Source organism: Cyprinus carpio, chromosome B22 (genome assembly GCF_018340385.1).
Source record: "Cyprinus carpio isolate SPL01 chromosome B22, ASM1834038v1, whole genome shotgun sequence".
Taxonomy (NCBI): domain Eukaryota; kingdom Metazoa; phylum Chordata; class Actinopteri; order Cypriniformes; family Cyprinidae; genus Cyprinus; species Cyprinus carpio.
The window spans coordinates 34,012,047-34,029,799 of NC_056618.1; the positions used below are offsets into that span (position 1 = coordinate 34,012,047).

Here is a 17,753-nt window from a genome sequence, read left to right on the forward strand (position 1 = left end):
AGAGCTGGCAGAGGAGGAAACTAACATGGTAGAGAAGACAGATCCATGAACCACCACAGTGGGGCAGTGGAGATGAGAACCACCACAGTGGAACAGATGACCACTGGGAAGCCAGCAGAGCAAGAGACTACAGTGAAGCCAGAGGAGCAGGAGACCACCAAGATGAAGCAGTGGAGCCGGTGGAGCTGAGGAACACCACGGAAGAGATGGAAACCACTACAGTGCGGCCAGTGGAACTGTAGACCATGGCAAGGCCAGCGATGTGGAAAGTTAGGGTGGAGTCGGAGGCCAAGGTTGAGCTGAAAACCACTGGGGATCTGGAGGCCATGGCGGGCGCAGAGACGGGGTGCAGAGGGACAGGGAGTTCAGGGGCTGCCTCTATGGCTATCAGAAATAGTTTAGTTTAGTTTATTTTATTATTACCGAGCCAGGGAGTACAAAGACCATCAGATTTGGGACCACTGGGCTAGGGAGCACAGAAACCAATGGATTTGGGAGTACTGGGTCAAGGAGCACAGAAACCAATGAACTTTGGACCACCGGACTAGAGAGCACAAAGACCATCAGACTTGGGACCACCGGGTTAGGGAGCACAGAGTCCAATGGATTTGGGAGCACCAGAAACCAATGGACTTGGGACCACCAGGCCAAGGAGCAGAGAGACCAATGGACTTGAGCCACCAGGTTAGGGGGCACAGAGACCAGTGGACCGGGAGCACAGAAACCAATTGACTTGGGAACACCAGGCCGAGGAGCACAGAGACCAATGGACTTGGGAGCACAGAAGCAAATGGACTTTGGACCACCAGGCCAATGAGCAAAGAGACCAATGGACTTGGGATTGCCGGGCTAGGGAGCACAGAGACCAGTGGAATTGGGATTGCCGGGCTAGGGAGCACAGAGACCAGTGGACTTGTGACCACAGAAATCAATTGACTTGGGACCACCATGCCAAGGAGCACAGCGACTAATGGACTTAGGACCACCAGCTAGAAAGCACAGAAACCAATGGACTTTGGACCACCAGGCCAAAGGGCACAGAGACTAATGGACTTTAGTCTGCTGGGCTAGGGAGCAGAAAGACCAGTGGAATTGGGGCTGCTGGGCTATAGACCACAGACACCAGTAGACTTAGGACCACAAAAACCAATTGACTTAGGACCACCAGACCAAGGAGCACAAAGATCAAAGGACTTGGGACCACCAGGCCTAGGAGCACAGAGACCAGTGGACCTGCGACCACCAGCTAGGGAGCACAGAGACAATCAGACTTATACCCACTGTGCCAATAAGCACAGAGACAAATGGTGTAGCTGCACTGGTCTTATGAAATAATAGCCACGCTTCATACAGATGTATTTTTGCTGTTTATTTGTCTCTTTCTCCCTCTGTTTTCAGCAGACACCATGAAAACTACAAGAAACAAAAGCATATAATGCTCAAAATATGCATTTATTACGGCCATTTTCAAGCCTCTTATGTAAAGGTCCGCTGACATGCAAGTGAACACATGTGACACATCCGAATCCAATGACATCGCTATTAACAAATCACATTGTTCACGTAAAGGGATATAAAACAACCTTATACACCAGGGATCCTCAAATCTGATCCACTTTCCTGCAGAGTTAAGCTCTAACCCTAATTAAACACACCTGAGCATGCTAATCAATGTCTCCAGGATCATAGGAAGATCACAGGTAGGCCTAGGTGAGTTTGATCAGGGTTGGAGCTACACTCTGCAGCGCATTGGCCCTCCAGGGCAAGATTTGAGGAACCCTGTTTGTTGCAGAGGGACTATTTGCGGTGTAGGCCGGGGTGAAACCCGGAATGTTTGTTTGTTATTTTGCTTCCCCCCCGGTCCTAGTTAAGTTGTTGCACACCGGATGTTTTGGTATGTGTTGTTGCCGTTTTGCAAGCCAGTTTCTGTATTTGCTGCTGAGTTTAGTAAAGACGATAAACAGCAATGTCTGCGTGCATCTTTAAATACTCGGGTTATCACACTGGCGACGAGGATTAAAACCGATAATAACCAAGCCAATGTTCCAGTAAGTCAGCCGGTTCGGCAGCGAAGAAGTTGGCAAATAATTAAACAAAAGCTATGGCTGCTACTGTTGGCTCGCTCAGTGAGTTTTCCGAGAAGGATGGTGACTGGGTGGAATATGTCGAGAGACTGGAGCACTTTTTCCTGGCTAATGACATTGTGGATGAGGAGAAACAACGATCAATCCTCCTGAGTGTGTGCGGGGCTAAAACGTACAGATTGATCCGAAATCTTGCAACGCCGCAGAAACCGGGAGAGATCGGGTTCAAAGAAATTGTGGAGATGGTGCAAAATCACCTCAATCCCAAGCCCTCGGTGATTGTGCAGCGCTTCAAGTTTCACACGCATTCACGCAAGTCAGGAGTGACAGTGGCGGAGTTTGTGGCGGAACTGAGGCAGCTATCTGAGCACTGTGAGTTCAGGGCAGTGCTGGAGGACATGTTGCGGGACAGGTTAGTCTGTGGGATTAACGATGACGTCATTCAGCGCCGCTTATTGGGTGAAGCCACACTGACTTTCAAAAAGGCTTTGGACATTGCCCTAGCCATGGAGACGGCGGCAAACAACACGATGGACATAAAAAAATGCAGGGGGAGGGACGCTATCAGATACTGCCCGTTTTGTAGCAAAAGAAAGCAAAAGTAGTTCAGGAAGACCCACAGAGTGTTATCGTTGTGGGGGTCCGCATTTTGCGAATGACTGTGGCTTTAAAGACGCTGTTTGCCATAATTGCCAGAAAAGGGGGCATATTGCAAAAAAGTGCAGGGGTGCTAAAAATAAACAGACAAAAGGATGGGGAAAAGCACCTAAGCCCAACACACATAACCTGCAGAGTGAGGATTTTGAGGAGCAGTGCTCATTCAACATGTTTAATATCCGTGGCCAGCCCCGGGCTCAGCCCATCTATGCAACAGTTAAGGTGAATGGCAAAGAGCTGAACATGGAAGTGGACACTGGGGCCTCAGCTTCAGTAATCAGTCAAACCACATTCAACAGGTTGTGGAGCTCAGGGGGTGCACCTGCAATGGAAGAGACAAGTATTAGGCTCAGAACGTACACGGGTGAGGTGCATCCCACTCGCGGGGGCTATATCAAGGTGGACATTGTATATCAAGAACAGCGGGCCGCGGTGACACTGCTTGTGGTCGAGGGGGAGGGACCGAGCTTGTTGGGGCGGGATCTCCTCCAGAAAATTCACCTGAATTGGGGACAGATCTGGGGTGAAATCAAACATACCACTGTGGTACAGGACATCATAGGGAAATATGCTGATGTCTTTAAAGAGGAATTGGGTACCCTCCGAGGGACCACAGTTAAACTGTGTGTGGACCCCAAAGCACAACCGCGTTTCTTCAAACCACGAACAGTACCATATGCCATGAAAGCTAAGGTTGAGGCGGAGTTGGAAAGGCTACAAAGGGCAGGGGTGATTGAGCCTGTGGAGTTTTCTGACTGGGCAGCCCCAATAGTGCCAGTGGTGAAGGAGGACGGGGAAGTGCGCATATGTGGGGATTACAAAATGACCATTAATCAGGCCTCACAGCTCGACACCTACCCCCTACCGCGAGTGGAGGACCTATTTGCTACACTAGCAGGTGGAAAAACATTCACTAAACTAGACATGAGTCACGCATATCAGCAACTTTTGCTAGATGAAGACTCTAAGCAATGTGTGACTATAAACACTCATAAGGGCCTCTTCAAGTATAACCGCCTGGTGTTTGGCGTTGCCTCAAGCCCGGCTATTTTCCAACGCACCATGGACAATCTGTTTCAGAACATTCCCCAGGTTGCCGTCTACCTGGATGACATTCTCGTCACAGGTAAAACAGAAGAGGAACACTTGCAAAACCTTGACCTGGTGTTAAAGAGAATGTCTGAGGCTGGGCTGCGTCTGAAATGCAGTAAGTGTGTTTTTCAAGCTCCAAGTGTCACATATCTGGGCCATCGGATTTCAGCTCAGGGCTTGTCTCCAGTCGAAGACAAAGTGAGAGCAATTAAGGAAGCCCCAACACCAAAGGACATTGCAGAGCTTAGGTCGTTTCTGGGTCTAGTGAACTATTATGGGAAGTTTTTACCAGACCTCTCGAGCGTGCTGGCCCCACTCTACCAGCTGCTACACAAAGGCTGTGTGTGGAGATGGCAGCAGGATCAGGACAACGCTTTCCAGCACGTAAAGGGACTGTTACACTCAACACGACTGCTGGTACATTTTGACCCAGACAAGGAGGTCATTCTATCGTGTGATGCCTCCCCGTATGGACTGGGGGCAGTTCTTTCGCACCGCATGGAGGATGGAAGTGAAAAGCCTATCAGCTATGTGTCACGTACTCTTACTGCAGCAGAAAAGGGGTACTCGCAATTAGAGAAGGAGGGCCTGGCGGTTGTTTTTGCAGTAAAGCGTTTCCACCACTACCTGTTTGGTCGCCCTTTTACCATCTTCACAGACCATAAGCCTCTAATGGGTCTGTTCAGTGAGACAAAGGGCATTCCACCCATGGCCTCAGCAAGAATACAGCGCTGGGCATTAACCCTGTCAGCATACCAGTATAGCATAGAGTACAAGGCGGGTAGCGACAATGCAAATGCTGATGCTTTTAGCCGTCTGCCTCTCCCAGACACACCACACCACACAGGCTTTCCCCCAGAGACTGTTTTTCTGATGGACAGACTGTCACAGGCTCCAGTGACAGCAAAGCAAATAAAGCTGTGGACTGAAAGAGACCCAGTGTTGTCGCAGGTGAAGAGGTGGGTGATGCAGGGGTGGCCTGACACTGTGGAACAGGAGGGGTTCAAACCTTACGTCAAGCGCAAACTTGAATTAAGTGTCCTTGATGGCTGTCTCCTCTGGGGTTCCAGAGTGATTGTCCCACCTCCAGGGCGGGCTCAAGTGATGGACGAGCTACATGAAGCCCACCCCGGGGTTTCCCGTATGAAAAGTCTCGCCAGTTCATTTGTGTGGTGGCCTGGGATGGACTGTGCTTTAGAAGAAAAGGTGAAGGTATGTTCTCAGTGTCAAAGCAACCTGAAGATGCCAGCGGCAACGCCACTACACCCATGGCAGTGGCCCAGCTGTCCGTGGTCCAGACTTCACCTGGATTTTGCTGGCCCATTTATGGGTCGGATGTTTTTAGTGCTAGTGGATGCACACTCCAAGTGGCTCGAGGCACATATCATGTCAAATATTACTGCACCTACTACTACAGACACACTGAGAAGCATTTTCGCAACACATGGACTGCCAGACACAATTGTGACAGACAACGGGCCCACTTTCACCAGTGAGGTTTTCAAGGAGTTTATGGATAGAAACGGGATTCGTCATGTCTGCACGGCCCCCTATCATCCCGCGTCCAACGGCTTGGCAGAGCGGGCTGTGGAGACTTTCAAAGAGGGGCTGCGGAAGATGTCAGGACAATCGCTGGAAACCAAGCTCGCACGCTTCCTGTTTCAATACAGGATTACTCCACACACAACTACGGGAGTGTCTCCAGCTGAGATGTTGCTGGGGAGGAGACCAAAGTCTCATCTGGACCTCCTCCAGCCAGACATCAGAGCGAGGGTTGCCAGGTATCAGGAGGAGCAAAAAGCAAGGCGGGACCAACATGCCAAGGAGAGACATTTTCACCCAGGGGACAGAGTGTATGTCAAGAACTTTGCCATAGGTTCACCCTGGTTGCCAGGGGTAATCCACCGCCAGACAGGGCCAGTATCTTTTGTTGTGGAATTATGTGATGGTAGGCAGGTGCGCAGGCACCAAGATCACTTGCGGGTCCGCCATGATGGGGGAGGGAAGAGTTCTCACGGGGTTTCATGCAAAGTCAGTGGGGGCGGCTCTGCAGAGGCCGTGCCAATAGCTCCAGGGCACGCGGGAAATGTCACATGAGGGCCTGTCTGAGCCCTCAGAGGAGGCACCTGATGAATTGTCGGAGCGGGCAGCTACGGCTGACCCTGCTCAGAGCCTACCTGGGGGACCAGAGCCTGCCTCCAGTGCGGAGGACACCATTCCTGAGCTTAGGAGATCTAAGAGACAACACAAGCCTCCAAACAGACTGACATGTTGAGCTACAGATACACAAAGATTAAATATACCATATAAAAAGTGTTGTTTGTTTACAAAAAATTTGATGTTCATATTGCTACCAATGTTTCTCCTGGTAAAGAGGCACTTATCTTACAGTGTGTGTATTAATGTTTTATGTTTGCACTTTAAGAGGGAGAAGTGTTGCAGAGGGACTATTTGCGGTGTAGGCCGGGGTGAAACCCGGAATGTTTGTTTGTTATTTTGCTTCCCCCCGGTCCTAGTTAAGTTGTTGCACACCGGATGTTTTGGTATGTGTTGTTGCCGTTTTGCAAGCCAGTTTCTGTATTTGCTGCTGAGTTTAGTAAAGACGATAAACAGCAATGTCTGCGTGCATCTTTAAATACTCGGGTTATCACACTGTTATACACAAAATGCAACACATTTAAAGATGAATTACCGTGTACACCCTCTTAGACCATGCAGATACAGGAACTCATTTTCAGGCTGTATACCATCAGCCTTTCTCTACATCCATGTTAGTTTGACCTGTAATGCAACAGTTCCACGCTCAACTCAACCTGGACATGTGACCAATTATGTTTCAAAATTATCTTTCTTAAAGTGCCCCTTACTTTAAACATTTTAAGGGAGCTCATCCTCTACTTATTACCTTGTAAATCACATTCATTCATTTTAATCAAATATATTTAAACAATGAATGAACTCAAATTAATATAAATTTATAACAGAAATATATAAATGCACATCTATTTGAAAACATGTCTTTGATAGTTACAAATGGACTTGGGACCACCAGGCCAAGGAGCACAGAGACCAAAAGACTTGGAACCACTGGACCAAGAAGCAGATAACTGAAAGGACCTTGCCGGAGACTCACTAGTAGATCTGTTGGATCCATGTTTACTTATAAACTTACTGATAATGACATTTTGTGTTCTGTAGGTTTGGAATATTGAAGGCTTGAGTTGGGATCCTGTTAAATGTGGAACAGACAGAATTTCAATACCACGAAAACAACTGTGGAGGCCTGATATTATCATCAATGAATTGTGAGTTTAAATATATCTGTATTTCTGAATCTTGATTTCTCGATTTTATTAAAAAAAAACTTCAAAGCTTTGCATGGATACCAAAAAGAACATAACACCCATACCTCTTTTTACTTTGAAGCATTGATGAAAATAAAGTCCCAGACACATATTACCTCTACCTTGAATATACTGGCAAGGTAATGGATGATCTTCCATTTCATGTCATCAGTTCTTGTAACCTGGACATCTATACCTTTCCATTTGATATTCAAAACTGCACATTCACCTTTAATTCATACCAGCACACTGGTAAGTTATCTTGACTGAAAGTAAAATTTCTCCTATAAACAACTTCTATGTGGTATGACCCTAGTAACTTTCATTTTTTGGTGTTCTCTGTAGTGCTGGATGTTCAGTTGTCCTTTGATAAACCGGTTGAGGAAGCATTCAAAAATTCTCTTGAAGCGATGACAACTAAAGGAGAGTGGGAGCTGGTCGACATGCTTGCTCAAAAACCTACAATACCTCCCCAGGAAATGAATATCTCACGGGACACGCTTACTTACTATGTATTATCATTTTAACACGATTCGAAAACTTACATTTAAACAAGAAAATAATGTTAGTCAAGGCCAACATCCTCTCATGGCAATTCATAACTATTTTAAATTTTGGTTCATTGCCAGCAAATTCGTATGACTCTTATTTGTGTTTTTTTATACAATCTCCACCGAGTTTATGTTTAGGGATGGACTCTCATGATTACTTTTTTTATTATTATTAAATGCATCGCATTCTAATTAAATTACTTTTGTCCTTTATTAGATCGTCCTCAGGCGTCGAGCGACTCTGTATGTGGTGAACCTCCTGATTCCCAGCTGCTTCCTCATTACAGTAGATCTGTTTAGCTTTCTTCTGCCTCCCCAAAACGTGGATCGTTCTGCCTTCAAAATGACCCTCATTTTGGGTTACACTGTATTCCTGCTGCTAATGAATGACCTGCTGCCCGTCACAGGAAACACCTTACCTCTCATAAGTTTGTATAGAAGCATCATTGTTACTTTAAAGTATTTCTGTCTTCTCCACTCCATACATCAAAAATTTTATACATTAAAAAAAATACATTACGTTAAAATGTATTTAATACAATAAATTAATGAAGCCATATCCATGCTTTTCCAGATGCTTTTTTCTCCCTCTGCTTGGCTCTGATGGTGGCCAGTCTTCTGGAGACAATTCTTATCATAAATATCCAGTGTGGCTCCACTCACTATGGACCTTTACCTTCATGGGCCAAGGCGCTTTTCCTCAACTATATCGCCAAACTTGTTCGTTTAAGCAAGAAACCCAGTGACCAAAACTGTGATCCTGAAGGTGATCAGCAGTCAGTCAGTGTTTCCATGAATAACTGAGTGCCGTGACTGGCCAATCAGAATGAAGTATTCAGAATGCTATGTAATAACAGAATACATTTATTTAATTAACTTCTCTTGTACCTGTAGAGCACAGACTAGAGACCAAACGCTGTGATCCTGCAGTTGAAACCCCTCCAAGCGAAGCAGCATATAAGACACCTGCTCTTCTGGAACTGAAGGAGATAAGCTACGAGTTACTCTCCATCCGTCAGCAGATTGATAAACATTTTAAAACTGATGAGAGTGCAGAGGAGTGGATGCATTTGGGTCAAGTCATTGACCGCTTGCTTTTCTGCCTGTATGTTGTGTTTCTTTCAGTTAGTTTTATCACTATTTTAGTCTTCTGGATTTACTGGTACAAGAAAAATGCATCTTTAATAAATAAATGGTAACCAAATAAAACTTTATAGGAATGAGTGTTAAGTACATTATATAATTGCTGAACCTGTATAACATATTGCTACTTATTAATGGAAGGTAATACTGCTCTATTGCTAATAGTTAATATTTTCTGCTAAATTTCTTTACTTTTTATTTGTTTTTGTCTCTACTTGTTGTATTTTTTACACAACTAATGAATTATCATAAATTTGTAGTCCTGTCAGAGCCGTGGCCTAGCAGTTCACAAACAATATAGAGCTGTTGGAAATACAAATGTCACAAATGCAATTCTGTAATGTTTAAATCCTATTTAAATTAATGAAGTGATATATTATGTTAAATAGAATAAAATTGTTTTTGAAATTAAAAAATAATTTTCCTGCCACTGTCTATCTGTCACTATGTAGTTTCCTTATACGTGGAAATGATCTATTTCAGTCAGAAAGGACAAAATGTAGGGCAGGATTTGTTAATGTTATTTAATTATGTTAAATGTTATTTATTAGGAATTGACTGGATGTGGGAAAGTGGTAGTTGCATATCATGTGAACAAGGAGGGACTTTTGACATCAGGAAAAGGGAAAAGGAAAGATGTTTCAGAGGTGGAGAAAAATATATAAAATAAATATTTTCTAATTTTTTATTTAATATTTTTAATTTAATTTATATTAATGCACAATAAGGCCAATTGCAATAAATATGAATTTAAATAGGATTAGTTTTAATTTCATCTTTATTTTATCTGTACGTGTTGTCCAGTAGGTTGAGGTGAAACTTTCGTATTAATTTCTGTAATTTGTGCTACTATGTTGCACAGACTCATTTTTAACAGCTGCAGTGATATGATCATGTCTTGTGACAGTTTTCATGCTATTTCAATCAGTCAATACTGGATGAGACAGAAAATCTGGAATCTGAGGGTGCAAAAAAATCTAAATATTGAAAAAATCACCTTTAAAGTTGTCCAAATTAAGTTCTTAACAATGCATATTACTAATCAAATTTATGGTAGGAAACTTACAAAATATCTTCATGGAACATGATATTTACTTAATATCCTAATGATTTTTGGCATAAAGAAAAATTGATAATTTTGACCCATACAATGTTTTTTGGCTTTTGCTACAAATATACCCCAGCAACTTAAGACTGCTTTTGTGCTCCAGGGTCACATATTTCTAATACAAACCTGATTACCATTCATAAGTCTGTCATTCTGCCATAGTCCACTATCTCTGTTAATTTGACCTTTGAAATCAAAACAGATACTGTATGTACCAGGTTCAGTTTTGTTTCTAATGACTTGAAAGTTAAAAAACTCTTTGAGTCACTCCTCAAGACTTAACATGAGTAACTTTGGATTTGAGTCATTTTTGAAAGTACAATTGTGGCCAAATATATTGGCTCCCTTGGTAAATATGATCAAATAAGGCTGTGAAAATTCATCAGCATTGTTAATCCTTTTGGTCTTTTATTTAAAAAAATCACAAAAATGTATCCTTTCATTGGATAATAAGAATTTAAAATGGGGGGAAATATCATTATGAAATAAATGTTTTTCTCTAATACACATTGGCCACAATTAATAGCCCCCTTGTATTCAATACTTTTTGAAACCTTTATTTGCCAGTTTAACAGGTCTAAATTTTCTCCTATAATGCCTGATGAGGTTAGAGAACACCTGACATGAGACCATTCCTTCACCCAGAATCACTCCAGACCCTTTAAATTCCCAGCTCCATGCTGGTGCTTCTCCTCTTCAGTTCACTCCTCTCATTTTCCGTAGGGTTCAGGTCAGAGGACTGGAATGGCTATAGCAGAAGCTTGGTTTTGAGCTCAGTGACCCATTTCTGTGGTTGTTTTGAGGTTTGTGTTTGGATTATTGTACGGTTGGAAGATCCAAACATGGCCCATTATAAGATTTCTAACAGAGTCAGTCACTTACTGATTTTTTATCTGTTGGTATTTGATAGAATCCATGATGCCATGTATCTAAACAAGATGTCCAGGACCTCCAGCAGAAATATAGGCTCACAACATCAAAAAATACAGCAGTATATTTCATTGTACACATGGGGTACTTTTTTTCTCTGTGTTCACCAAACCCATCTTGAGTGTTTGCTGCTAAACAGCTCATTTTTTAGATTCATCTGATCACAGAAGCCATTCCCATTTAAGGTTCCAGTCATGTCTGATAACTGAATATGCTTTAGTTTGTTTTTGGATGAGCTAGGAGAATTGTTCTTGTAACCCTCCCAAACAACATGTGTTGATGTAGGTTCTGTTTGACAAGGTTTTCTGAACCAGAGACTCAACTATTTTCTGCAGTTCTCCAGCTGTGACCCTTGGAGAGTCTTTAGCCACTCAAACTCTCCTTCTCACCGCACATTAGGACGATATAGACACACGTCCTCTTCCAGGCAGTTTTGAAACTTTTTCGGTTGGTTGGAAATTCTTAATTATTGCCCTGATGGTGGAAATGGGAATTTTCACTGCTCTAGCTCCTTTCTTAAAGCCACTTCACCAATTTGTGAAGCTCAATTATCTTTTGCTGCACATCAGATATATATTCTTTGGTTTTTCTCATTGTGATGGATGATTAAGGGAATTTGGGCTTTGTTTTCCCTCCTCTTTATATTTCTGTGAAACAGAGCTGGATGATTTCATGTTTATAATCACGCTGGAGTGCTCAAAATTGTGAAGATAAATGGGAATATACCTCAGAGTTATTTTACTCATAAGAATTTCTAGGGGTGCCAATAATTGTGACCAACGAGTATTTGAGAAAAACATTCATTTCATAATGATATTTCCCCTCTGTTTTAAATTCTTATTATCCAATGGAAGGATAATAAGAATTTTTTGTGAATTTTTTAAATAAAACACCAAAAGGATTAACAATGCAGATGAATTTTCACAGGCTTTTTTGATCATATTTACCAAGGGGGCCAATATTTTTGGCCACGACTGTAGAAACAAAACAGGTTCAAACACATTTAATATATATTTCTGTCCAGACATTTAGTTTAGTTTCCACATTTCACTTCAAGTTGCTTAAACAGCAGCATTTTATAGACAAAATCTGAACTGGAATTTCCTATTTGATTTGTATCTTCATCAAAGTAATACTTCATATTTTTAGTAATGTTATCAGGATTCGGTTAACACTACATCTGAAGATGAACATTTCAGATGCTTCAGCAACTAAAACAAACTAATCAGCGTTAATTAGGTTTGTGAAATCCTAACCATGTCATAATGTACTACATAATGTAAAAAAAAAAATACATTTTTATGGTTCTTCTGTAATTCTGTGGTGCTAATTATTATTATTAAGTTGCATCATTATTTTGGTAAATATTTAGGTCAGGTCAATTTTAAAACTAAATTATGAATGATCATTAATTTTAGTGTTATCATTAATTATGAAACACTGGTTTAGTACAGATAAGTTTTTGTACTGATTTTGCATGTTTTTAAAGATATTGCTTTTGCAGTTATGGGAACATTCTAGAAGTTTCTGTAGCATTCTGAAATATTCTGTGATATTTTAATGCTTTCCAAAACATTCCAGAACATTGTGGGACTAGTCCTAAAAGACAAAAATCATCCAACATACACTTCTGAAGTTTTGGACAACTCACTTTTGGTATCTACAGTATGTTCAGTTATTGTTGTTAGCTCAGTTTTATGCATGTACCATGTCATTTTTATGCATGAGTAATAACAGATTAGCTTGTAGAAGTTCCCAACATTTTTTTTCTTTGATACTGTTTATGATACACAAAATGTAATGTGGTTTTCATATTCAGCATGCCAAACTTCATAAAGAAACATAAAAATAAAAGCATAAACCAAAACATAAAAATTTGTTTCATGGTGATATCAACATTTATATTATGAAGTATGTAAAATATGATTACCACAAAAGGCCTTGAATATGTACTAGCGCTTCTTTAAATCATTTCTATCCTATGTTCTTTATTGTTTCATTAATATTTGTAAATAAAATCATAATCTTTACCAATTATTCATTTTACCCTTCAAATGGAAAAGAGCACTAGAGAAACAAACCATAATATTTGTAATGTGGGATTTACACCACAATTTTTTTTTTTTTTTTTTTTTTTTTTGCATGTTGTTGGCTTCTCAGACTATGGGATAGACAAATATCTAGGCAAATCAGTTTTGGTATATAGTTTGACACGCTATTTGAATCCTCACAGACTTCATGAAACTGTAGGATTAATAATATTTAAAAATATATTTCATACTCATTGGCCATTTTTTTTGTCCATTCTAAAAAAGGTGATGGCTGTAGCTTTGCTCTCAAGATCACAGGTAAGACATATTGTTAATATAGTACATGTATGATATTATTCTGAATGTTTATTTTCAACACTATCCACTGCATGTAAATTGTTGAATTAGCAGGTTCATCAGGTAACATATGAATACACTAATTATTAATAATAGACTCTTGTTCGTCTTCTGGGCATTATGGTGTTATTACAGTACATATGTATTAAATTGTTTTAATGTTTTTAAATTTGTAATCATTTTGGGAAGCAGTTTTCACATTTAAGTGTTTGTTGTATTAACACATTACACAGTATATGTAATATGGATACTGCCGCATAAAACGCCACTCAGTGAGTCCAAATATCCATTAATAAACATAAAAATATAATCACAAATCTTTGGAATTTTTCTATGAAGAAAATAAATACCTGTCATTCCACTGGTTCATGGTTTGTGGAGAGTCGTTGTCACATGTTGCCATTTCTGTTTTTTCTTATATGTGGGAAAAAACATTTAACAAATAAATGATTTATTTAATGTGTCTATCATCATTACAGTTGGCTGGATTCACAGCTCTTCTTTCACAGTTCAAGCTCATTATCTGCTGTCTCCTCATGCAATGTAAGATCAAATAAAATTTTCATTAAAAATAAAGGTCTAATCGCATCAAATCATTTCATCACTTTTAACAAAATAATTAACAGTTATGTAATGTTTAACTGTTGCATATTTGCTTGGGTGGATTGAGATACTGTATATATAAAAATAAATTAGTCGTTTGTAAAGGTAAAGAAATATCTTTTAAAAATATGTAGCCTCTGTTGTTTATCAGTTGATATTTTTCTTAACGCACTCAACAAGGTAATTCATGTTCTAATTTCATGCATTAATTTATTCTTGCAGGTCTGTTAATGAAATCTGCATGGACTATTAACTGCTCTGAACCCACTACAGATGCTCTTTTAAGTGCCTTGAAGGACAGCATCATTGATAAAACAGATGTGAGGCCAGTTATTTACCCGAAAACTCCCACCAACATTAGTGTGAGCTTCACTCTGTATGGAATTTTAGGTGTGGTAAGTTTATTTAATATCAGTGGCAATCAATTATATGGGATATAGGACAAAAGAGTGAGTCACATATACTGGTGATGTAGAATTAGGGCCAAGTTAAAGAAAGAAAAAAAAAAAAACAGAACAGAGGCAAAGAGTCTGAAAAGACAGCCAGAAATTTGAGCAGACATTGCTGGGCTGTAGTCATAATGATAAATAGAGCTGCATATAATCTGCGTATGAGCTCAGTAAGTCTGTGTATTTCAAGAAGTGGAGAGGCCAAGCACTGAACCCTGAGGAACCCCTAAAATTTTAGGAATTACTGTTTGTATACATTCAAAAACTTTAAAGTTTTAGTTTTTTTCATTTAAAGAAGACTGGATTTGCCTACTTTCCACTCCACTGTCATTTTGATTTCGTTTGTGAATGATACTTCAGAATTGAATAAATTAAGAAATGCACAGTGAGCAGGTCTTTAGGCAACTGCGAGATAAAATTACACTCTTAATTTTTCTCTTTCAGGATGAAAAAGCTCAAATATTTAATTCATTCATTTGGGTGTATCTGGTAAGTCTTCCTGCAGCTGTCGTTAGGCCTCTCTGTGTGATTCCTCACTTTTTCATGCATTTTTATAATAAATAAAATTGATTTTGTGTGTTTGTAGTTTTGGAATATCGAAGGTTTGAGCTGGGATCCTGTTGAATGTGGTACAGACAGAATCTCACTGCCAAGAAAAAAGCTGTGGATGCCTGATATTGTGATTAATGAATTGTGAGTTTAAAAAGTATCAAGCTATTATATTCATGTCAATGCTGAACACTGCATACAAATCTGTATCTCATAAAAAAATGCCACCTGATTAGTACTATAGTACATTTGAGACTCACTCAAAAGCTAAACAAGCATAATGGATATTAAAAGATATGCTCTGTAACATTTAAAAACTACCTATTCCTAAAGTTGCTTTCTTTTACTTTGAAGCATGGATGAAAATAAATGCCCAGACACATATTACCTCTATGTCAAAAATACTGGAGAGGTAATGGATGATCTTCCCATTCATGTGATCAGTTCCTGCAACATGGACATCTACACCTTTCCATTTGATATTCAGAACTGCACATTTACTTTTAACTCATATAAGCTCACTGGTAAGCTGGGTTGACTGAGGGGTACATTTTCAGTTATATCTACTAACTACCTTGTCACCTCTTGATGGTTTGTTGTTTTCTACAGCGGGGGATGTTCAATTGTTCTTTGTTGAACCTGTGGAGGTAACACTTAGGAATTCCCTATCTGTGATGAAAACGAAAGGAGAGTGGGAGCTAGTCAACATGCTTGCTGAGAAACCTCTGATACTTCCAGAAGAGCTAAATAAAACTTTCGATACACTTATTTACCATGTATGTACTCTTCTCAATTTACTACACCTTTTGTATAAAATAAGTTTAAATCGCTTGAATTACTCTGTTATATACTTATATATTTTTACCAATCAGGTCGTTCTCAGTCGTCGCCCCACGATGTATGTGGTGAACCTCCTGATTCCCAGCTGCTTCCTCATTGCTTTAGATCTGTTCAGTTTTCTTCTTCCACCCCAGAACGTGGATCGTTCTGCCTTCAAAATGACCCTCATTTTGGGTTACACTGTATTCCTGCTGCTAATGAATGACCTGCTGCCCGTTACTGGAAACACATTACCTCTCATAAGTTTGTATAAAAGTTTTGTTGTAGCCTTAGACTCTGTCCTAACCAGTCATCTGACAAGCTGTCTTCAATGAAAGGAAAATGCCCCAGAGAAGTAACACAATTTCTTGTCACTTGTCATTTTACTGCTGGTTATGACAGTGTTACAGCACCTTTCTCTCTCTTGCCAATTTTCAAAATTTGTCTGATTTGTAAGACACCTTACCTCTTTTCTGTGTCTCTTTTCAGACGTGTTTTTCTCTCTTTGCTTGGCACTGATGGTGGCCAGTCTTCTTGAGACAATCCTCATCACTAACATTCAGTGTGGCTCCACTCACTATGGACCTTTACCTTCATGGGCCAAGATGCTTTTCCTCAACTATCTTGCTAAGCTTGTTTGTTTAAGCAAGAAACCCAGTGACCAAAACTGTGACCCTGAAGGTGAGTCTTACCATGCAAAATCGAATAAGTCTGTCTAGTTTTGTTTAATAAATTAACCTAATAATAAACCTTATCCGGATAGATGTACGGATGATCCATTGTGACAACCCTTATCAAGAACAGAGAGTTTTAAGTTCTTCATAAGTAATCATTTCCAAATGTCATTTAAGAGTACTCTATTTATGTATAAATACATGAATAGCTTAATTAGGTTATTGAGTACAGACATAATACATTTATTTCAACATCTTCTCTTGTACCTGTAGAGCACAGACTAGAGACCAAACGCTGTGATCCTGCAGTTGAAACCCCTCCAAGCGAAGCAGCATATAAGACACCTGCTCTTCTGGAACTGAAGAAGATAAGCCACGAGTTACTATCCATCCGTCAACAGATCGATAAACATTTTAAAACTGATGAGAGTGTAGAGGAGTGGATGCATTTGGGTCAAGTCATTGACCGCTTGCTTTTCTGCCTGTATACTATATTCCTCTCAGTTAGTTTCATCACTATTTTTGTATATTGGATGTACCAGTACAACAAAACTGCATCTTTAATATAAAGAAATCTACTGAAAGTATGTGAGTGCTGTGTACACTGATCAGCCACAACATTAAAACCAATGAAAGGTGAAGTGAATAATGGCACCTGTCAAGGGGTGGGATACATTAGGCAACAAGGGATTGGTCAGTTCTTGAATTTCATGAGTTGGGAGTAGGAAAAATGAGCAAACAAAAAGATCATTGTGAAAGATCATTGAGTGACATTGAGAATTGGTGATGGTTAGATGATTGGGTCAAAGCATTTCCAAAATGGCAAGTCTTGTGGGGTGTTCAGAGCAAGTGGCACAAGGAAGGACAACCGGTTAACCAGTGTCAGGGTCACTGATGCATATGGGGAGCGAAGCCCAATAATTATCGATCACACAGAAGAGCTTAAATTGCTAAAAGACCTAATGCTAGCCATGAGGGTTCAAGGTGTTGCCTTGCCCTCCAAATTCCCCAGATCTCAATCTAACTGAGCATCTATGGGTTGTGCTGGGCCAACAAAACTGATCAATGGAGGCCTCACCTCACATCTTGCATAACTTTAAAGAACTGCTGCTGATATCTTGGTGCTGGGCACTAAAGGACACGTTCAGAGGTCTTATGGAGTCAATAGGTCAATACATCAGCGCCGGTCTGGCAGCACTAGGGAGAGCTCCACAATATTAGGCAGATGTTTCAATGTTGTAGCTGATCAGTGATTTATTAAATCAAATTGTCTAATACTGAAGATTTTATGCAGATGTTTTGTTCTGTACTTTCCTTTTGTTTATGGTGTTGTCAAAGGGTGCCCAAGGGTGTTATAAGATGT

The 17,753-nt window shown here is 40.4% G+C and overlaps 2 protein-coding genes and 1 pseudogene across 2 annotated transcripts; all 3 read left to right on the plus strand.

Moving 5' to 3' along the window:
- Positions 1–1,866: 1,866 nt before the first annotated feature.
- LOC122134662 lies at positions 1,867–5,930 on the plus strand (annotated as a pseudogene).
- LOC109073920 (5-hydroxytryptamine receptor 3A-like) lies at positions 5,927–9,279 on the plus strand. The gene is made up of 7 exons (XM_042749576.1): positions 5,927–6,034; positions 7,032–7,138; positions 7,260–7,429; positions 7,523–7,689; positions 7,946–8,156; positions 8,303–8,494; positions 8,614–9,279. Exons 1-7 carry the CDS (start codon positions 5,927–5,929, stop codon positions 8,925–8,927), a joined length of 1,269 nt encoding a protein of 422 aa, XP_042605510.1. The 3' UTR covers positions 8,928–9,279.
- Positions 9,280–15,252: 5,973 nt separating this feature from the next.
- Positions 15,253–16,959, plus strand: LOC109073921 (5-hydroxytryptamine receptor 3A-like). Its single transcript, XM_042749577.1, has 5 exons — positions 15,253–15,421; positions 15,507–15,673; positions 15,770–15,980; positions 16,206–16,397; positions 16,664–16,959. The coding sequence occupies exons 1-5, from the start codon at positions 15,253–15,255 to the stop codon at positions 16,957–16,959; spliced, it is 1,035 nt and encodes a 344-aa protein (XP_042605511.1).
- The last annotated feature ends 794 nt before the right edge of the window (positions 16,960–17,753 follow it).